This window comes from Labrus bergylta, chromosome 13, assembly GCF_963930695.1.
Source record: "Labrus bergylta chromosome 13, fLabBer1.1, whole genome shotgun sequence".
NCBI classification, from domain to species: Eukaryota; Metazoa; Chordata; class Actinopteri; order Labriformes; family Labridae; genus Labrus; species Labrus bergylta.
Window position 1 is genome coordinate 22395763 of NC_089207.1, and position 21500 is coordinate 22417262.

The following is a 21500-nucleotide window of genomic DNA, read 5'->3' on the forward strand; positions in this document are numbered from 1 at the left end:
TTTTAGTGTTTTATGTCATCTCCCCTATCAAGGTTGTTTGGTCATTAAGGTCACCAACATAAATATATCATGATAAATGAAAGTTTTACTTAACTATTCATTCATGTCTTCATCTTGTTCCTATGTATTTCTTTATTTGCTGAGCAATTTGATGTGTTTCCTGACACTGAGTTTCTTTAGACACTATTGGAGGGAGAGAGGGGGGAAGTCAGAAAGCCTCTGATGATTTCTGCATGTTGTTAGAAGAGGTCGAATCAAAGAGTTAATAAAGGCAGTTGAAACATAAAGACATAGAGACACATCATGCAGAGCTCTTTGTAGTCTGAAGGAGGTCTCAAGTCTTCAGCTCTGACTGCATAAAGTGAAAGGCAAAAAGGAAAATTATAACTTTATTTGCTCCAAAGATTTCACTCTTTTTTATTTTCCACAATGCAAACAGAACAATACAGACACCATAGGGAGGGGCTTGCAAAGATTCAGTGTTGCATTTTATAACGTTATTCTCGAAGGCAGCTCTCTGTAACCAGATAAGGGTTGTCTGTAGACAGGTTCATTTGTAGAACCAAATGACACTATTGCCTAATATCAATAGTACTTTCATTGTATAATTTTACAAAGTTTGATATTGAAGATACTTCCTACACTGTAAAATCAGCAGTGTAGATTCAGCACTTCAAGAGGGGGTGAGTCAGTGAACAAGTGGTCGCTTTCTTCAGAGTATTAAAGTTACACTCAACGTAGCGTTGGATTATCAGAGTCAATTAAACTCTGGTGAGACTTAATATTTCATGCAACAGTTCACTGAGAAGTGTTAATCAAGTTTTGACTCCATGAAGGAAATAACACCCCAGCGTTACTTTCATTTGACACTTAAGTTTTTAAAGTGTTATTCAGAATTTACTTTACCTTACTTGATGAAATTAATTATTTTATTTAATTCCAATGAGTGTTATTCTTAGCCAAACTTTGACTCTTAGTAAAAATTCCCTTTTTAATATCATTACATTAGGCTTTTGTAATTGTTTACCTCAACATGCTTAGTTAGACTTACACCACTTAAAGATGGGAAAAAGAACAAACACCATTATATCCATTTTCCAAACCCCAAGGTTTATTATTTGGAAAAAAAGTTAATTATTTTTTTTGAAAGTTCAACAGCTTCCTGATCATGCGTTGAATCCATCCCCCTGTTTTTCCCACTCCCTCCCCCCAGGAAGACAGGGTTAGGTTAGGTAGGGGGCACAGCGTCCTCTGGGGTACGCTAAGAGGGGCACGGGCTCAAAAACCTCACAACGGTGTTTCATAAAAGCCCTCTACAGTATTAAGATTTGGATAAAAAGGTGACCAGACCACTGTGCAGGAGAGGCAGGCGCAGCTCTATTATTAAAAGCCTCCGGTGTCCCAGGGCCTCTGATAAAACTATCTGAGGAATGTCCAGGTGACGGCCAATGCTAAATAAATATATAAATAACCTTAAAGGAAGTATAAATATTAGATAAAAGAAAGACCTTAAAAGTGCTCTGAATTGAAAGAATATGACCCATAAAACTGTCTAAAAAATGTATGCATATATAAAGTGCTCAGAATAAATTAAAACACATCAAACAATAAATAAATAAATAAGTGCTAAGATAAGTGCTAAAGGGGGGCGAGGTTATGGCGCTGAGAAGACACATAGATTTGTGAGCTCAGTTCAATCTACGATGTAACTTTGTTTACTTGCCTCACAAAGTATTGAAATATGGGGTTTAGATGTCTTCGGATAGGATAATAAAATTCACATCTTGGAATGTGCGGGGCCTGATTAGATTAACAAAATTGAAACAGGTTATCACTAGGCTTAAGCATCTTGACGCTTCAACTGTTTTTATTCAGGAGACCCACTTACTAAAGGACGAATTGTTAAAGGTGCGGAGCAGATGGTCGGGTCAGGTTCTCGCTTCTTGTTTCTCTTCTCATTCTAAAGGAACTTTGGTGTTGATTCACAAATCTGTACCATTTCAATAAAAATAAAATAATTATGGCAGGCGATTTTAACTGCACATTGAATCCTAGACTTGATCGGTCATCTGGGGCAGACACCTCACACACTCATAGTAGAAAGAAAATTAATCAGTTCATGAAAGACCTAAACCTTTGTGATCCATGGAGGAGTCAAAATCCAACAAAGAAGGAATACTCATGTTACTCAGCATCCTAAGAATACTAAGAAAGCTGAAAACAGCATAATTAGACTGAAACAATCTTTCTATGACCAGGGTGAAAAACCCAGTAAGTTACTAGCCTGGCAAATTAAGAAAATAAACACAGACAGAGCTATTAATGCAAATATATATATGTGTGTGTGTGTGTATGAGTGTAATGTAGTGTGTGTGTGTGTGTGTGTGTGTGTGTGTGTGTGTGTGGTGTGTATGTTTGCGCGCGTATGTGTGTGTGTATTGTGTGAGTGTAGTGTAGTGGATATCACTGCTGCAAATATTGAGAGAAATTTAAACAGAAAAAACTAAAAACAGTTACTTTAAGAGGACAGAAAATATCTGGAGGAAACTAAATACACATTTTAGCCTCTGAAATATGAAATATTTAAATAATAAATAATACGCTGATGTGCCACATGTGTAATTACGCACAGCTGATGCACAGACTACATTTGACATAATAACATAATCTGGGGCTGTAAAACGGAGATAGGACCTTTCATGTAAGTGTTACATTTTTATGTTTGGAAAGTGAGTTATTCAGATGAGAAATACACATTACAGACAGTTTGGTCAAACACGTTTCAGGTTTTTAATTAATCTCTTTTAAAGTCTCATAAATGGCAAGCAGGGAGCCCGTTTGTGCAGCCGACGTTATCCGACACAGATGCAGGTTCGCCTGTACCATTTGTGCCTGACATTGAGGCTGAACCGATGAAAGAAGCCACTTGCTCCTCAGTCTGAGATTATTTCACGCTGGGGTCCGGGTGCTGCTTCTTTTATGAGCTGCAACACACTAGGCTATAGCCTACTGTAGCGATCATATGGTCTCACCACGTCTTTTAAAACCGAAAGTAAAACATTGTGATTATATTACAGCATAGATTACGTACGTTACATATCACAGATGTTTAAATGAATTATTGAACACTCCGCTGGTGTTAGGTTGTCCACACCGACGCTGCTGATTTCCTTGCAGGCGTATTTCTTCTGACTCCTTTTAATCCTACATTTCAGGCCCTTACAAAGCTGAGATAAAAACAACAAAGTAACAATACATAGATCACATTAACATTAGAAAGACAAATTTACAGTGTATAAAATCACTGTGAAGAGGATTTGTGATCTGGATCTGTGATCTGGTTAACAGAATTAAGTACAGGCGATGTAGTGCTTTTGTACACCTTCTTGGATAAGAGTCCGTACTTTATGCCTGTGAGTATTGGGTTATATGGGTCATATCATGAGCTTTAACTGATGGTCCATGAGTTGTTATTTTTGGTATAACAACCTGTTGCTGAGAGAAAGATTCAGTTTCCTTCCACATATCCCATCCTTGTTGCACTTGATCAGGTTAATATTCACTTGCAGGAGCTTTTAACTTAGCTGATATTTCCTTTTGAGAAGTTGCTTTTCTTAAATAAGAGTTCATCCCATCAGATACTCTGGAACTAGAGCAGCCTTTCACGTTCATTTTCAGGCAGTGGCAAACTCATCAGTGACTCATGATTTTCTTTGGCTTCATGACATGAGCCATGAGTTTTATTAATTGTTCCAAGTTAAATTTGACATCAGTTGCATTTTAATTCAATTTCATGAGCTCTTTCAGCATTTCCATTGACTTCTTAGCTTGTTTACATTGAGAGTTTTTTGACTTCTGACAAGTTTCAATGACTACACCATGCCTTTTTCAGTGGGTCTGATAACTAGTTTTTCCTTTTCAGAATCCTATTCAACATCGACATCCTGTGGCTGAACATCGGAATTGACAGATAGACCAGAGCTCTTTTCTCTGCAAATGAGTCCAGGTACCACCCAAACTAGCCGCACGTTTATCCAGTCAGGTGCATTCATTGAGGCTACTAATGCGTAACTCACAGCGAAAAACTTGGCTATCATGAGTGGGTGTAGAAGTCCAGGAGAAAATCCAAAAAAGCCCAATTTGTCGTTGGGTATATGCCCATCAAACTGTGAGTCTGGTGCTCCAGCACAATGCTTAGTGTCCTCGCCTGAAGCAGCGGAGTAAACGTAGAGTATGCCTTCCCACCCATTTCCCTGCGACATGATTGGCTGTTTGTCGTATTTCTTTTCCCTTCTCTTTAACGTTGGGTGGCAACTAGCGTTCAAGGTTCATTACTGCCCCCTTTCGTGTTTGGGTTGTGTAATTACAGGTTTTAATCAAACATTTGTTATATTTATGTTAAAAAAATAATATCCAGATAATTATAGTAACTGTTTTATCGAGGGCTGAGCCCAGCTAACCTCCTGTGGAAACTCATTCCGGCCGCCTGTATAGGCAATCTTATTCTTTCAGGCTCAGCTACCTCTTCACCACAACAGTTCAGGACAAATGCACACATTTCTGCCAATCCACCTGTCAATATCTCACCCTCAACACCACAAGATACTTAAACTCCTTTTTGAAGCACTCTTACAATTCTCATCAGTCCTCTCAAAGTGCTGTGATCAGAGGGCAGTATCAATAAACTTCTCTTCTGATTGCAATGCACCACTTGATATCTGCTGAAATTCCAAGCCATCTTAATTATTTTGGCTGTAGAAAATATCTGAGACCATACAAAATACTAAAAGATCTTTATAATAATTGTCTTTAAAAAGAAAATGTAAGTAACCATTTCTTTTTTTTCCGAATGATTGCTTCACATATTGAAGTAACAAGTTTCTCAAGAGTAACCTTCAGAAGCAAAGCTTAGTCTTTAAATGTATTTATTTTTTTAACATCATATTACATACATTGAACCAAATATATTACACTGATGCAACCATTCTAGAACTTTGTAAAGGAAAAATAACAGTATGTTGCTCTTGCATGCCAGCACTCTTCAAAAGGTGCATAAGGGACAAATATACAAAAGTTGTATCTTTTTTTTTTTATTCACTGAATGTACCTTATTTGAATGTCCCATCATTTTAAACATCTTATAGACAGTTACTCTGGGGCAGAGTAAGTGTGGATCCTTAATTGCACTCACCCAGTGGGCAGAAGCGTTAGGAAGATTTACTAAAGAATAATTTGGTTTTTGAAGCTGCGATTGAGGTCTTTGTGTGGGAGGACAATTGAGTTGAGAATGATCACCTCAGAGGGGATGGTCACATTACAACCTGAACAGAAAAAGAAAGGCTGTATTCAGTCTGTACAGTATTTTAAAGTAAAAAGGACATAACACATTATATTTCAGCTGTAACTCAAACCTCTTATTTGTGAGAAAATGAAGAGACAAATGTATGCTCAATTGTGTCTTCTAATCTGTGAAAGTTTCTGGGATGACCATACTTACCCAAAATAGTAATTGAGGGTGTGAGTTTTCCCTCTCTGAAGAGGGTCTCACTGTCAATCTTTGCAAAGGGATCATTAGGGTTGGGGTCACTTGGCGTTCCTTCTACTCTTGCCCACTTGCCAATGGTGCTGTCCCATCCAACAATGCTGTTCAAAACACAGCAATGGTCCTACAGAAACAGCAAAATGACAGAAAATATATTCAGTTCAAATGTTTTAATCCCATGTCTCTTTGGACATATCTTTTGTGATTGAGGAGCCATTTTTTTTTCCTTTTGTAGGTAGGGTTATATAAGGCACTCATCAATAGTAGGTGTACTACTAAAGGAGCCATATGTAATTCTGACACCTAGCGTTTAAAATGGGTACTGCAGTCCAAATGCAAAACATTGAGGAGAGCCGTTTCCCCTTGCCTCCTCCTTCCTAATGTTGATGTGCACACAAGTCATGGACATTGAAGCTTCAGTGTTTAACTAGCTCTGCATCCGTCTTCAAACCTTTCTGCATTCTAACCTCTCTCCATCTTATTATAAAAATGCAGCGGCTTTTTAGGTTGGGTAGAATCAGTTATATCTGAACCAGTTTGCTTGCACGCTTCCATCTCTGCAACACCTGTTGGTTTGCTTTTTGCCTAGTAAACCGATGCACGTCAAAAACAGCTGTATGGGATACCTTTAAACCACTTACATGCCCCTGTCAAAACAAAACAAAACAGACCCTTCTGTTCCAAAATGTAAACTTGGGAGGACTTACTGTTGCATTGTTGTGCGAGAACCCAATATTAAAACATCGCATGTTTAGCATCCTTAATGTGTGATGATATAGTAAGGTAATTTTATTATTTCATGAGGTAGATATTTTACATAATGGTACTTTAAATAAAAAAAACACTATAGTGTAAGTATGCACTATATAATTTTCCCCCCAAAATTTTACAGGTCTTACCTTCAGAACTGTGTTTCTATCTGTATGATTGCCCTGTATTTAAACGCATGGCATAAAGGAATACAGAACCAGACCAAAGCATAGTACTAAAGAAAGGAGTTGTCTGATGTGAAATATTTTAAATCCCAGTGTGAGTTTTTTTTACATGTAGGACTATTTACGTGACTAAAGTAGGCTACATGTTTCTTGTGTTGTTTTGACTATTGAGAAGTACCATAATAGTGCACCACAGGAATGAGTCCTAAAACCCGGAAGTAAGTTAGCATTTGAGCGTTATGGGGTCTATCATCTAATAGTCAATGGGAATTATGAATGTGTTTGTGGTAAAACACCTGAAATAAGGTCTGTGGTTAACAAAAGCTTAAGAGATTTTGGCATATTGTTAGACCACATAAATTACGTTAGATAATACCCCCACTTGTGAATTTCGAACTTTTTACGCGTACTTAACGCAACAGCGGTTGCTAAAAAGTGGCTAAATGAGACTACAGTGGTTGTCGGGGACATTAAACGTCATCACGCCGGACACAAATGCCGGGAACTCTCTCACTAGTCTAAGATGTCTCCTGTAGGTTTAATCTTTGGGTTAAGGCAAATATTAGGTTAATAAACAATTTATTAGGCTACGCAGATTAGTTTATCGGGGATCGTCTGAAGCACAACGGTAGTGACATCAATATCATCCGACTGTGGTGTAGTTCACTTGTAGCATAACGTTAGCTTTTTACTTCTGTCGGCTGCATTAACGCTTCAAACATCATAAAGATGGTGTTCATCTGTGAAGATTATCCTGCTGAACAAAACGCCTACGCATCAGCAACGTGTGTTTGCCACAGAGCTTATTTTCTGCAATGATCCAAAATCCAATGCAAAAATCCCATAGGGCGAATTCTCGTTAGACCCCATGGCGATGCTACATCCGGGTTGGCCTACAAAAATATGTCATATGGTTTGTTCTCTATACACCACTTCAAATACCCAAACTAACTCTAAAGGAAAGCCCCCGATTAATGTGCTAATGTCCATGTTATTTAACATAGTTGGTACATTTTTAATTTATGAAATGATAACATGCCAGATGCAGTAAAAGGGCAGGGGGAAAATATGGCTCATGCCCACTTAAAGAGATACTTCACCCATTTGTATTAAGCTTTGTATCATTAGAAACCTGGTAGTATTTTTGAATGGTTGTGCATCCCGCCCTCATTTTTCCCTGAGACGGGAAATCTTTGTATTTCTAAGTCTAAAAAGGAGCCTCTGATGACGCAAAAATCTTCATTTTGCGTTATCGGCGGCTATATCGTTCGCAATGGATTGTGTGATGGGTAGTTCCTTAAATTCGAACAGAAATCATGTACACAGTCTTGTACCTTTGCTTCAGTTTTTTAATGCCGTTTTGGTGCCGAATGAAATGTACTATAGTCACAAGTATTGGGGTAGCTGGCTGTCTTGGTTCCAGCAGCCAATCTCTTGATATAAGGATTTTGTGAATAATCAAGGGAGGATTTGAATCGGGAAATTTACTTCCGCAACCAGAGAATCACTGTTGAGCTGAGCGATAGTGACACCAAAGAAAAACACTGAGCCTACAGGCTCAAAGCAGCAGAAAACACTGTCGACATGAAAGGTCGCTCAACTTTGGAGCTTGGAGATATTTGGTATATTTACAGTCCATACAAACACAGAGCAGCGTGCTCTGTAAACAGCGGAGGAAAGAAATGACCAAACATGTGCCCTCAGCAAGCAGCGGGCGTGAGTGTGAAATGTTCTTCTGTTCAAGTAGAGTTTATCATAGTCTGACAATAAATAATAATTGAACCACAATAACCATCTGGTTCCTTCAACTTTCATTCAGAAGCAAAAATCAGACTTTCAATTTGAAAGAAATAATGATTTGACATTTATCGTGATAATTATCGATATCGTTCGATATGAAATGTTTTATCGTGAAAACAGTTTTAGAGTTATATCGCCCAGGCCTACATGCATGTCTCAGGCCTGGCACACACTAAAAGATTTTTACACATGACAACAAATCAAAGAATCAATAACAGTTCAGTTCTTATAGTGTGTGGTGTGCAATGAGACGACCAACTCAGCACACCACACACTAACCGATTCATTCACCTACAACCAGTCTCGACCATCAAAACGTGTAATCTCACACTGATCGTAAATATTGAACATGTTTATTATTTACGATACGAAAAAATATCCTTGTTAGGATTTTAAAGGTTAGTTACAGTAGGAGGTCTCTAAGAGGATTCTCAGAATGTTTTTGAAAACGGGGCCAGGAGATTTTAGCTGTTCGTTTGAATCTCATTTCCAAACCTCATGGTTGATATTTTCAGCTAAGTGCTATTCATTTAAAACCTTAAACCAACAATAAAATGTAAGCGTTTTTTTCTTCTTCTTTGGCCTCCCTCATAAAAGCAGTGATAAAAAGCTAATTCACAAGAGCTCACCTGTAGAGTTGCACCATGGAGTATGATGGATTCTCTTACTCGCACTCCAGCGCCAATAGTCACTCCGGTGCCAATAGAGACATTAGGACCCAACTGGTAAAAAAAAAGAAAAAAAAAAAGAAAACAGCTTACTTTTTTCACAATCACAACAGCATTGGTTTAAATAAATAAAACGTAGCTGTGTATAATTGCTTACCATAGCAGTGGGGTCAATAGTGGCTGTAGGATGAATATAGACATTGCCTTGAGGAATAAAAGGAAGTATGAATTATTATGTCTCCAACAAATAAATAATGCAAGAGAAGATTAATAATAGTACCACTTATTTTGGGTCCTCCAGCTTTATCTGAGGCCAGTCTTTCAGGATGAGATATGTGGTACTGGTTGAGGTACAATCGGCTGGCATAAATGGCAGAACTGGGAAAAGATAAAAAAGGAAAACTTTTTGAAGGCATAGCGCATTATATTTCAGCTGTACTTCAAACTCGTGGCTTACAGAGTTTAATGTTTGTAGGAACACACAATATTTATCAATCAAGGCAGTGAGATATGATTTGAAAATAACAAATATTGATGCCTTGAAAATGGCACATCTTTTAAAATATATTTTAAGCTAGGTGAGAAGCTTGCATCTATCTAAAGTCCAATATGTCTTCATCAGTAAAATTTTACTGGTTAAAGGGTATGTTTCAAGAAATGTTTTAGGCTCTAGTTAATGTGACAAGATTCATGGAATATGCACTCACCCTGCAGATTTAATCTGGCTCCAGAAGCTGAGGGTTTTATATACAAAGAGCTTGCCCTGTCCTGCGAGGGAAGTGAAAATGTCCTGCTCCAGCCTGATGACCTCTGCTCTGTGCCATCCATTGGTTGGCTCCTCTCTAGAAGAGAAAATTTAACAGTTTACCTACTTGGGAAACACTCTTCAATTACTGAATAAAAAAAAATAAAGTAACATACAAAATTGAAATTCAGTAAGTACTATAAACTTCAAATTCCACTTACTTAAATTTCAGTGAATCATAAAAACAATTGCAAAAAAACAGAAGAGCAGGAAAATTCCCCCCCTACAAACACACCAGACGTACAAAAAGTAGAAAAATGTATTCAATTTGTAAACACACAAAAGGAGTGCCTACAAGTTAATTTTCTTTCAAATATCTTATTGTCTTCAGCAACAACCTGTTGGTCAATGCCATGAAATAGTTAAATAGTTGCCTTTTAGTAGTCAGCACCTCTACACAAGAAAATGTTCATTCATACTGATCATCTAGTCAATTTTATGCACCAATTAGGGCGCGGTCACACTGGCCATCCGTACCGTGCCCAAGCACGCTTCAACCCTAAAGTCCAGTTTGTTTGACCAGTGTGACCGCTCCGTATCGTGCTCAGGCTCGGTACACTTCCTTGGCTTTGGCACACTTTGGAGAGGTGTGCTTCAGCACGGCACACTTCATGCACGAGCACAAGCACGCGGGTAAACAACGCTGACAGCCTTCATTATGGAGAAATCCAGAGTTTCATGGCTGTATCTGACTAAAATGACTCAATAAAAACCACAAAGTAGCTGTCATGTTCTCTGTGTTGTTCTCTGATGTGCGGCCACGCGTCTCTTTTATTTTTTAATTTATTTATGGCTGTATCTGATACGGTACGGATGGCCAGTGTGACCGTGCCCTTAGTGTCTTTTTCCAAGATTTTAATATTATGGTCTAGTCTTGTGTCCTCTTTTGTCTTTTTTAAAATCGCTTTATTTATTTAATTTAGCTGTTAAATCACTTTTAATAATTGGAAACAATACGAACATTTAAACATAATCCAGGATGTGATTAAAATTTCTGTGTATTCGGGAAAAAGTGACATTTGTGTTTTGACTGAAATCTTGATTTTTTATCAAAAGTGGGGCAGAGCATGTTTCATACAGTCACACCAACAACATAATTCCCATTTGAAAATGCATATGGTTGATATTTAACATGAGACACTGCACATTAATCAATGCATCTTAAAAGTGATTTAACACCAGAAGTCTCTCTTTGATTGCCTGCAACATGAACATGGGGTACATCTCATTATCTATCTTATATGGTTAAAATAAGATTAATTCAAAAATGGTTGGAAACTATACTTTGGCAGTTGTAAATATAACATATGTGACAAATATAGTCTGTGTGTGAAAAACACTGTCATTTGTCCTTTAAGTAACGCGGGTCAACATTTCAGGTCGTAAAATTAGTAGTTCCGGATAAATATGAAACATCCCTGGTGTCAGTGCTGGGTTGATACCAAAGCTTATTACCCAGCGATTCAAAAACATCTACATCATCCATATGGATCAGTATCTCTAGCATAGTGGCTTGGCCGAGTCCGAACATGAAACAGTGCAAGTGAAAGTGATGTCAGGTGAATTATGCACAGTGGGGTTTGACCTTTGGTTATAAATTTAAAGAGGAACATTTCCAAAAGATGGAAAACTGTGTAGATCCTATTTTGACAAGAGTGCCCCTGCTGTTTATACACCAGGTCAACCCAACAGCCTACTTTCAGTGCTATGTAACTTTGGCAGTGGGCCTAATTTCTCTCGCTTAAATTGTGTACAGCTTTACGGTACAAGTTCGCACACCAGTCTTCCGCTTAGAAGAAGAGAGTAGCCAGTCTTAGTACTGTTTGAATGGCTGAGGCTAAGATGGAAGACGATGGCAACATACAAAGCTAAGAAGACAAAAAGAGGGAGTGACTGAGTAATAAACCGGATTAAAGTAAAAATTGGACCTTGTCAGTCGACATGGTTCTTTGACTTCTCACATCGTCTTCAGCTGTTCTGTGGAGATGTGCTGCCTTGTTGAAAAAAGCTACCATGGTGTTAAACGATAGTGGTGGCTATTTCTTTCCCCTATCAAATAATGCTACCAGAACAAAATAACTTTATATTTATTTATTAATTACACACTCCATATACATCATCAGAGTATGGGGAGCAGGTTTTAGTAATATGGTAATAAGAATTCAGGAGAAGCGTATTCCGATGGTCAATTAACCCCTATCAAATAATGCTCCTTGTACAGAATCACTGTATAGAGCACCAATACTCGCTGCATTTGCACTATAAGGAAAAAAGAAGCAGTTTTGATACTCTACAATAAAAAAAACTTTTTTCAATAGATAAGAATCCCCTATCAAATAATGGTCACTGAACTGCACAGATCTGCATGGTAGCACATCTCCATGGGTCGCACTGTTCAATGGAACACCTGTTTCGCCACCCTCTGCATTAATTTACGAGAATATTCTTGATATAAGGATATTTTAACGAGTTTGAGACCAGCCTGCGTGAAAATGATGAAAGTAGAACTCTTAAAGTCTTTAAAGAATAAAAGAATAAAGTCGTTATTTTAGTCTATATCAGAAGAGCAGCAGCATCCTGTTATAAAATGACAAACATGGAGCATCTTATCCTAAAGGTTTCACTAATAAGGAAATAGGCTACTTCCTTGTGTAGTCGGTAAAAACAGTTAGTTCAACAGAAGTTTTCACTTCAACTTGCAAGACTGTAAAATGATGAAGAGGACACAAACTGTCTCTGCACATGAGACACTTTAACAAGGCAGACAAGTGCAGATATCAGACAAAAATAGTTGTGTTGGGGCTTTACTTTTGCAAATATGAAACCACACATGCTTTTGGCACATCATCTTCACACTGTCATAAAATATCAGCACCCTGAAAAGATACTGCAAGAAACTGTGGCTTTTCCGAAGAAAGAACCACACTGACTTGGAGGAAGTTGTGTCTGCAGAGGAAAATACTTTAAGAGTTCTACTTTCATCATTTTCGTGCAGGCTGGTCTCGAGCTTGTTCATTTGCCAGATTATTCTCCTAAATTTATGACTTTATTCTCGTAAATTTACGATTTTAATCTCATAAATTTACAACTTTATTCTCCTAAATTTACGATTTTAATCTACTAAATTTACGACTTTATTCTCATAATTAAAAAAATAATAAAAAAAAAATAATAATGTGACCCTAATCCTCCTCTGTATCTTTTTGTTATCATCAGCATAGAAAAAATATTGTGATGAATGTAGGAATGTAAACATAAATTGGCCAAAATCATGCCATCTCTTGGGAACCTCCTGCAGGCCACAACTCTAGTGGAAAATTCCAATTGATGGAGTACCAGTTTAAATGGCTTAGTGTTCCTTTTTCATCTGTTGATGAAGACTTGATGCAATAATGTTTTTGTAAAGTCAAAATGCTGTGAAAATATAAGCATTTTAGTTTTTCCAAAAGAGAGTTCCTCTGAGTTTTCTTGATTTTTCTATGATGGCTTACATTCCAATTAAAAGAGCACTTCAAACCTACACTTTTTTGGAGACCAGAAAGCACTCCTTTATACAGTTTTATTTCAGGTATTTCACATGTTTAAAATGTCTTCTACTATATTAAAACCCATTTCCTCTCTACATGTCTTTTTTTTAAAAATTTTTAATGAATGTATTGCATGTATGGACCTCTGTTGCAAACCAAATTGCCCCTCGGGGACAATAAAGATTTTACAAATCAAAATCCAAATGTCCTGTAACCTATTTTAACATATACCCACTTTTAAGCTTTTGGATATTCAGTTGGGCTCTGACCAAGAGGCAAAGATAGACTTTGAATATGAAGCTAGCATAAATGCCTGAAAGATGTGGAAATATCTATCCTGAGGTTAAAAAATCCACCCACCAGTTGCTCTAAAGTTCACTTTCTAACATCTCATATCACATTTATTTAATAGGAAGACAAACTGAAATCTGAAAACACGTCAGTGTCTGAGCAGTTGACAGGAACTGAGAATACAGAGCATAATCTGCTGTAGAACAGCAAATTGTTATTTTTTTCTATTTTTATGCAGACAAATAAAATGAACATTACTGGTGATCCAAGGAGGTTGTGGTAGATGGATTTTTATTTACTTTGAACAAAGCAAGGCTAGGTATTTCTCACTGCTTTTAATATTGTTTTACTTAGCTAAGATCTAATGGCTGTATCTTATTTATTAAAAATGGGGCAAAAATCTTGTTGCCTTTTTGTCAAAACATATTTCTAAACATTTCAAACTTTTCCTTTAAGCCCATGACTTCAAAAGTTACGCCTATTTCAAAGAGAACATTTACCAAATACAACTATATTGTGTAATAAATAAATAATTACCACCAAGCTGCATGCAAAATGGGTGTTTAATGTTGGGGTAAAACTGGCGCAGGCAACAGTAATAAAGCAAACTATCCCATCTCAATCCACTAAGTGCTCTCAAACTACACCATGCAGCCTGAATGTACCCACTTACCCATCATATGGATAGCTGATGATTGAGTGAGGAAAAGAAATCATGGCAGAAAGGATAGGGGAAGGGAAAAAAGACAAATGAAGAGCGCCAAAGAAATTGAATAAATGGTATTATCATGCAGTCACAAACAGATGCACATGCTGGATGATTTCAACTCACAACAACATGTCCTGTTGATTCTTTTGAAAGACAGTGCCGATATGCTGGAAGATGTCTGGGGTAAAGAGGTATATTCCACAGTTTACGATGTCACTCACAAATGTACTTGGCTTTTCAACATAATGCAAGACCTGAATAAAAAAAAAGGAGTGTTTCAGTAATAGTTAGAAGCTTGGAGGTAAAACAGTTGGGAGGATATAATCAGGGATATAAGATTGAAAGGGTTAAATACCTCATTTGTTTCCTCATTTTCAACAATACAGCCGTAATTCATGGACTGCTTTCTGTTTGACTGAAAAGAGAGGAACGGTAATAACATTTAGTGGACATTCAATTTTGGAATCAAGTAAGTAAAATGCAATATATATATTATTTTTTTGCCATTTTACTTTGACCACATTTAAAAAGGTCACTATAGAGTGTTGCAACTATCAGTAATGAAATCTCACAGTTGTTGCAAGAATAACAAAACTGTTTGGTTCTCCGTGTTCCTTCTGGAAGCTGAGCATCTCTTTGAGAGGAAATGCTGAGCAAACATCAGCATTCAAAACAAAGAAAGCCTCTGGACTGCCAGAAACAATTTGATCTCGGAAGTGATAGATGCCCCCACCAGTCCCCAGGGCTGCATACTCCTGCAAATACCTGTGGTAAAAAAGAATCAGAAATATCAGCATACCTGCAATCATTCAGCAGTGGTAGTGCACTACAGCATACACTTGCACAGAAAACATTAAGTTATAATGCAAAAATAAGGAATAGACTAAGTGGTTCTTAAAATGCCAAATTCAATAAAGAAAGCGATTCATAACTCATCACAATTTATATGTGATTTTTTTTTTTTTCTACAATTTTGTAGAAAGAAAATGTTGAACTGTAAACATATATTTAGGAAACTTGACACCAGAGTAGTTCATTTTCATACTTTATCCCTCATAACTCACCCTTAAATAAGTTAGAAGCTAGTCTGCTATTAATGTTAAGTATGCAAGAAACAAACTGTTTGATGAAGTAGCTAAGAGCCTGTTTTTTTTGCCTGGTTTGGTTTTGAACTCTTTTTTTTACCTGATAGATATTTTGAACTCCTGCTGTGCATTTAACAGGAACCTTGTCAGTTCTTCATTTGGCTGATAAAAGCCGATGAGCAAAATCTCCTTCAAATTTGGCACCTTGAAAAACACAAATTAATTACTAACGTCAACCAGCCATGGGACAACAAGGTCTTTGAGTATTTGAGTACATACAATATAAACACAAGACATTGGATGCTATAATGGGTCATACATTTTAACAGAAAAATCAAATGAAAAAATAATTGAAAGAATGTGTACACTCATTTAAATCAGTAATTTGAGTACATATTTGCAATGTTATCATTAAACAAGCATACTTTAACAACTGCCCTATATCTTATAGTCTATTAATACTTAAAAGAACAATGACTTATTGCGATGCCTCTCACCTTGGCACATGCTGCAATATGATGTTGCAGCATGGGAACACCAGCTACTGGAAACAAGGGTTTAGGGACTTCAAATGACAGTGGTCTGAACCTCGTGCCTGCAGAGCAATAAAGGTCATTTTACATCTGATTACGTTTTTCCAGTGTTTCAACGATCTATCAAACCTCAAAGGCTTTATATGTGATTTGTTTATCCAGCAAATGTCGCCCTTGAGCACCAGCATGAAACCAAAACAACTCAAGGTGCATTGTTGTGTTAGCATGCTCTTTATTAAGCTCGTATCTTCACACTGCATGTGAGTTTACTTGAAATGAGTGTGATCTAGAAACGAAGTGAGTACAGTATGTTATTCTTCTTTTCTCTAGTCCCTCATTTAAACAACTTTTATACGAGAGGGGAGGAGCCAGCCGGCCGTCCCGACGATGTAAACAAACTGAAGATATGACTCAAAACTCAGAAAGCATCACAGACAGTGGGACTCAGGTGTTACACCCATTGTAGACAGCCATGACTCACAGAGTTATTTTCAGAGGATATACTTGATTTCTATTATATGTAAGTGTGAAAAATCACATATAAAGCCTTTAACATGCACCAATTTTGTACAAATACATTTGAAGCCATGATCTCTTTAGTATCAAAAGACATATCCTTTCAGAAATGTAATACAGTAATAAATATAATTCAATCTGAACACTAAAGGGAAGTTTAACTTGGCTAAGTGAACAAGCAGCCTATAATAGGCTATCTAACATAAACTCACTGTAGTTGACACAAGTTCTGTGTGAATATAATTGGACCCTCCTTTGTTTTGGTAAGTTTGTCATCAATGATTTGATCAATGTATGGTTAAATAAGTTTGTTTTTATAGAGGTGTCTCTTATGCCACGTATTGGGCTTGACTAGGCTTGTTAGCTTTAGCAACATAGCTTCTCTCGAACGAAGTGCAGATTACTTTAAACACACGGTAACGAGGAATTTCTGTCTCACCTTTCTGGGGGCCTCCGATCAAAATAACAGCCTTCAACATCTTGAACGAAAAGCTGTGAACTGTCAGAAGAATCTCACCAGAAGAAAAACGAGTGTTTTGGTGACGTATCAGTATCTACTGACGCGTTCTTCTTCTTCTTCTTTGAGAATCTATTGCGGTTGTCAAACAATGAATTGGTGCATTTCCGCCACCTACTGGTAGTGTGGATCAGAACGTCTATACTGCTTTTCTGTAAATGAAAAAGATAATATTACAAAGGTTATATTCTCAATCAACTTATTTGTCTAAGATACTGCAATAAAATCCTATAGCCCTAATTGCAGAGTTCTTCTGACGAATGTTGATTAAAATAAAACTCCTTATCTTTGTTCTTCTTTTCTAATAATGTGAGATCTATTGTGGCAGCAAGCAGTATCCAAGGTTGTGTTGCTGGTAAAGGTACTGTTGGACTAATGTTTAATTGATCTACTCTAAGTTCTGCTCCTTTCTGTGTCTCTGTCTATCCAAAGCTATTTGTTTCCTTCTTCTCCTATTCCCAACAAGGTTTTAAAGTTTCCTATGTTTGATGATCTTGATTATGGCCCTGTAAATTAAACCAGACACAGCAAGTATTTTATCTATAAGGAAGAAAACAATCCTTGAGAAAGACTGGTGTGCAGATGAGATGGGGTTTTTGAAACGACAGGGATCTGCCTTGAAACGTTTGCGGGTGCCATTCATGGTTATCTGGAGCTCTGCTGGGTACCACAGGCCAGCTTGCAGCCCCTCACAGCCATGCAGAATTCCTCGCACCTCACTGAAAGCCGCGCCGTTGTCACTTGCTTCAGAGCTCTTGCTTTCCCCGATATTTTCTCTCGTCCCTGGAAGTAATGACATCCGATCATCCATGCCCTGAGAGGGAGCCCATCCTTCTGCCTCCTCCGTAATGACCAATGCGCCCTGTCCAGTACCAAAGCCTCATCCAAACACAGAGACGCTGCAAGCAGGTGGGCCATAAATTCGACTGGGCGCTCGCTGTCTTTACGTCCCTCTTTAATGGCAGTGACCTGTAGGTTACAGTGCTGTGAGCGGGCTTCGAGGTCGTCGGAGACATGTATAATATTATTGGAGAGCAGGTTAAAAACCACATCTGTAAGCTAAAACAAAAGCCCTTTGAGTTAGGTGATAAGGCCGATAGGCTGCTTGCCAGATGGTCAAGGAGGGGCATGCAGGCTGACAGGGCCATACATAAAATCTCTTATCCTACAGGAGAAATACTAACAGATCCAAAACTAAACAATGATAGATTTGTTAGTTTCTCCAGCCAGCTGTGTGCTTCTAAGTCTAAAGCCACTGAGGCTGACATTGCTTACTTTCTCAATGTGTTAGATATTCCTCTTCTTGTTGACCTGGCTAGGTAGGAAATGGAATCTGAATTTGCACTGGAAGAAATCAAAGCCGCCATTCGTTCATTTCTTAATGGCAAAGCATGAAGCCCAGATGGCTTTTGAGTTTTATAAAATCCACATAGACACGGTTGCCTCTCTTTTACTCTGTATGGTAAATGTCTCTCTTAATGACAGTACTTTTCCAAAAACATTGTATGAGTCTCACATCTGTCTTCTTCTGAAAAAAGATAGGGACAGAACTGCTAGGGGTGGCAGCAAGCAGCCCCAACATGCGACTGCCCCACCGCTGGGAGATGTACTGGTATAGGTGGAAAAACGTCAGTGAACGTTTCCAGCTGATGACCCTGCAGCTGAACAAAAAGGCACAGTGGGAGGTGCAAAAGGCTGAAAATGCCAAGCAGAAATAACATCTAACCTTTACAAGATACTTACTCCACTCAACTCATCCCCACAAACACTGGGTTTGAGCTTTTCCAAATCCTCATTGACAGGAATACTTTTTCATCAGTCCTCACACCACTCTCCAGCTGAGGAAACACTCCACAGTTATCCCCATCCCCAAGAAAAGCCCCGCCAAATCTCTGAACAACCTCAGGCCTGTGGCCCTTATGTTTCTTATGATGAAGGCCATGGAGAGGATCATAAAACAACACACCATGAGAGCAACCGAATCCCCGATGGACCCGCTCCAATTTGCTTATTGCGTAGGCAGAGGCGTCGATGATGCAAAAACATTCTTAATAGACACTGTTCACAAACACCTGGAGCATCCCAACACCAGACTCGTGTTTGAAGACTTCTCCTCTGCATTCAACGCCCTGAAGCCTCACATCCTGGCTGACAAACTTTCAACCCGCTTCCATCTACCTTCTCCGACCTCCAACACACCTCAACTGGCTCCCCTCAGGGCTGCGTGCTCTCACCATCTGTTCTTCATCTTCTACACCGATGACTGCAGAACCACACAGCCAAATTGTCATCTGGTAAAGTACGCGGACGACACAGTTCTCCTGTCTCTGCTGTCAGGCCCCTCTCAGCACCATGGACCAGTTCTTCAGGAGTTTGATGAGTGGTGTGACAGCTCCTGCCTCGAACTGAACGTCAACAAGACCAAAGACATGGTGGTGACTGTCTCCAACAAGCAGAGGGAACTGGCTGCATCAGCAACCACCACAATCCACGGGAAGCCTGTCGAACTAGTAGAGGAGTACAAATACCTTCGACAGCCTGCTGAAATTCTCCTCCAACACAGAGGAGATTCTCAGGAAACGTCAGCAGCAGAAATACCTCCTTAGGATGCTCAATTCTTTTGGAGTCAGCAAGAACATTCTCCTGACCTTCTACTACTCCTTCATCGAGAACATCGTCACATTCTCTATAACCTGCTGGCTCCACTCCACCAGCCTCCAGAACAGAAACCGCCTGCAGAGCATGGTCACAGTCTGCTCTAAGATCATTGGATTACCTGAAAGGACTCTGTCAATCATCGATGAGCAGCAGACACTCAGGTTAGCTGGTTGGATCATGCAGGACCCCTCACACACTCTCTTCCAAGCGTTCGAGTGGCTCCACTCAGGATGATGGCTTCGCTGTCCCTGCTGCAGGAGAGCAACCTTGGTTCCCTGGGCTGTCCAGCTCCTCAACTCCTAAACCCCCATCCTAAAACATATTTCCAACTCCAACCAACCCCCTCCCACCACCAAAACAGACAATATATATATATATATATATATTGTCTGTATATCACAGTCACTGCATATAGTTCTGTTTACCTGTTACTACTGCATTATTTCTGTTTACATCTGTTAGTCCGATCACTGTACACTTATATTTCTACTGTTTTTGTTTTTTATTTTGTATTTTTAAATTTTGTATTTAAATTGATACTTTATATTTTTGGTAAAATGTTTTAGTCTACCTGCACTGTTGTTAATTTACTGCTCTGTGTGCCCTTGAATTGCCCCTCGGGGACAAATAAAGTTATTTGAATTGAATTGCACTTGGCAAGGGAAGGAGGACAGGGCTGAGGCTTACCATGCAACAGGGAACCAAAAGGGGGAAAAGGGTCCTTAAAATAACAACCCGTGACACTACACACCAACAAAAAAAAGGATTGTGAAGCAACCACCACCAGGGAACTAGACTGGCTGCTTTAGGCCCTCAGCACCTGACCAACACAGAAATAGGAGTTAATGAAATCATGCCATGAATTACTATGCATTAAAACCAATGCAGGCAACCAATAATGAAAAGTAATAACCAAAGAAATAAATGAACACAAAATGAATTAGCAAAACAAAACAATGAAACAAAAATGGCAACTTAAGGTAAACCATTAGACACATGTTGATATTGCAGGTGGGAGAGTGTGGAAACCAGACAGCTATCATTAGGAATGAATCTAACAGTCATAAATAGATAGCCTAAACATTATTAGAGCGTATCCTCATTAGAATTAGCAAAAAACGGCCAGAACAGATAAGTAAACAGGCAACAACCGCTCACAAGGCCATGGTCCAAAAGAGAGAGCAAAAACAAGCAGCCTACTAGAATATCCTCAGAGTATGCCAAAACAGCAGTGGTTAGTTGGCTGACGGCCGATGACGGGCCAAACCATGACCCAAGCCTCTAAAACAAAATATATACATGAACGAGATATTTAGTAATATATTTTCGGGATTACAGCTGACATTTTAAATTGGTCCAAAATATATGCACACCAAACTGTTAGTGTATGGGCACAGCCTCATGAACCGCTGAGGGGGAGGTCAAAGACCGCGGCTCGACAACACTGCTGCATAAAATAAACAAATCAGCTGGGAGCGGAGTCACAGAGTCAGACAAGAAGGGTTAGGAAGAGAACTACCGAGAGAATGGATTATCTTTTGCATATGCATAAATTAGGTTATGCTCCCAGGTTGAGGGAAGTTAATGTAGTGGCAAAAATAACCCAGCTGTCAATTTTAAATACACAGCTTTAATGTTTCCTTTCATACTTCCCCATTAAAACATAACCTAAAGTTATACAGTCTACCGTTGGGTAGTATGCATAAGTTGGGTGGTATGCAAATACATATGGAAACTTTTTAGTCAACAATCGCCCTTCTCCACGATAAATAGAGAACAGAGAAATGAATTGCACATGCATGAACCTCCTCAAGAGATTAAAAGTTCAGATGTTTGCAATGTTGGCCATTTCCCCAAAATACAGGGGTTTCACTTTATTTACTTAATCATCAATTATTTACTTGATCATGAAAG

At 38.5% G+C, this 21500-nt stretch overlaps 1 protein-coding gene across 2 annotated transcripts; it reads right to left on the reverse strand.

The window, feature by feature from the left end:
- Positions 1 to 4908: 4908 nt before the first annotated feature.
- On the reverse strand, positions 4909 to 17009 carry gmppaa (GDP-mannose pyrophosphorylase Aa). Of its 2 annotated transcripts, XM_065962378.1 has the most exons (13): positions 16851 to 17009; positions 15860 to 15957; positions 15463 to 15566; positions 14850 to 15042; positions 14633 to 14692; positions 14401 to 14531; positions 14242 to 14256; positions 9653 to 9787; positions 9226 to 9323; positions 9103 to 9149; positions 8907 to 8999; positions 5498 to 5666; positions 4909 to 5321 (listed from the first exon to the last, which is right to left on the reverse strand). In XM_065962378.1, the coding sequence occupies exons 1-13, from the start codon at positions 16888 to 16890 to the stop codon at positions 5221 to 5223; spliced, it is 1284 nt and encodes a 427-aa protein (XP_065818450.1). In that variant the 5' UTR covers positions 16891 to 17009; the 3' UTR covers positions 4909 to 5220. The 2 variants fall into 2 exon arrangements, with proteins under 2 accessions (XP_065818450.1, XP_020496766.1); XM_020641110.3 differs by lacking the exon at positions 14242 to 14256.
- Between the last annotated feature and the right edge of the window lie 4491 nt (positions 17010 to 21500).

What these genes read in the sequence shown, in the direction of transcription:
- gmppaa (XM_065962378.1), bottom strand. Translation starts at nt 16,890, where the DNA reads ATGTTGAAGGCTGTTATTTTGATCGGAGGCCCCCAGAAAG. An exon ending in ATATTGCAGCATGTGCCAAG is followed by an intron (nt 15,567 to 15,859) that starts GTGAGAGGCATC and finishes GTGTTTTTCAAG; the next exon opens with GTGCCAAATTTGAAGGAGAT. An exon ending in GAGTTCAAAATATCTATCAG is followed by an intron (nt 15,043 to 15,462) that starts GTAAAAAAAAGA and finishes TTTTTACCACAG; the next exon opens with GTATTTGCAGGAGTATGCAG.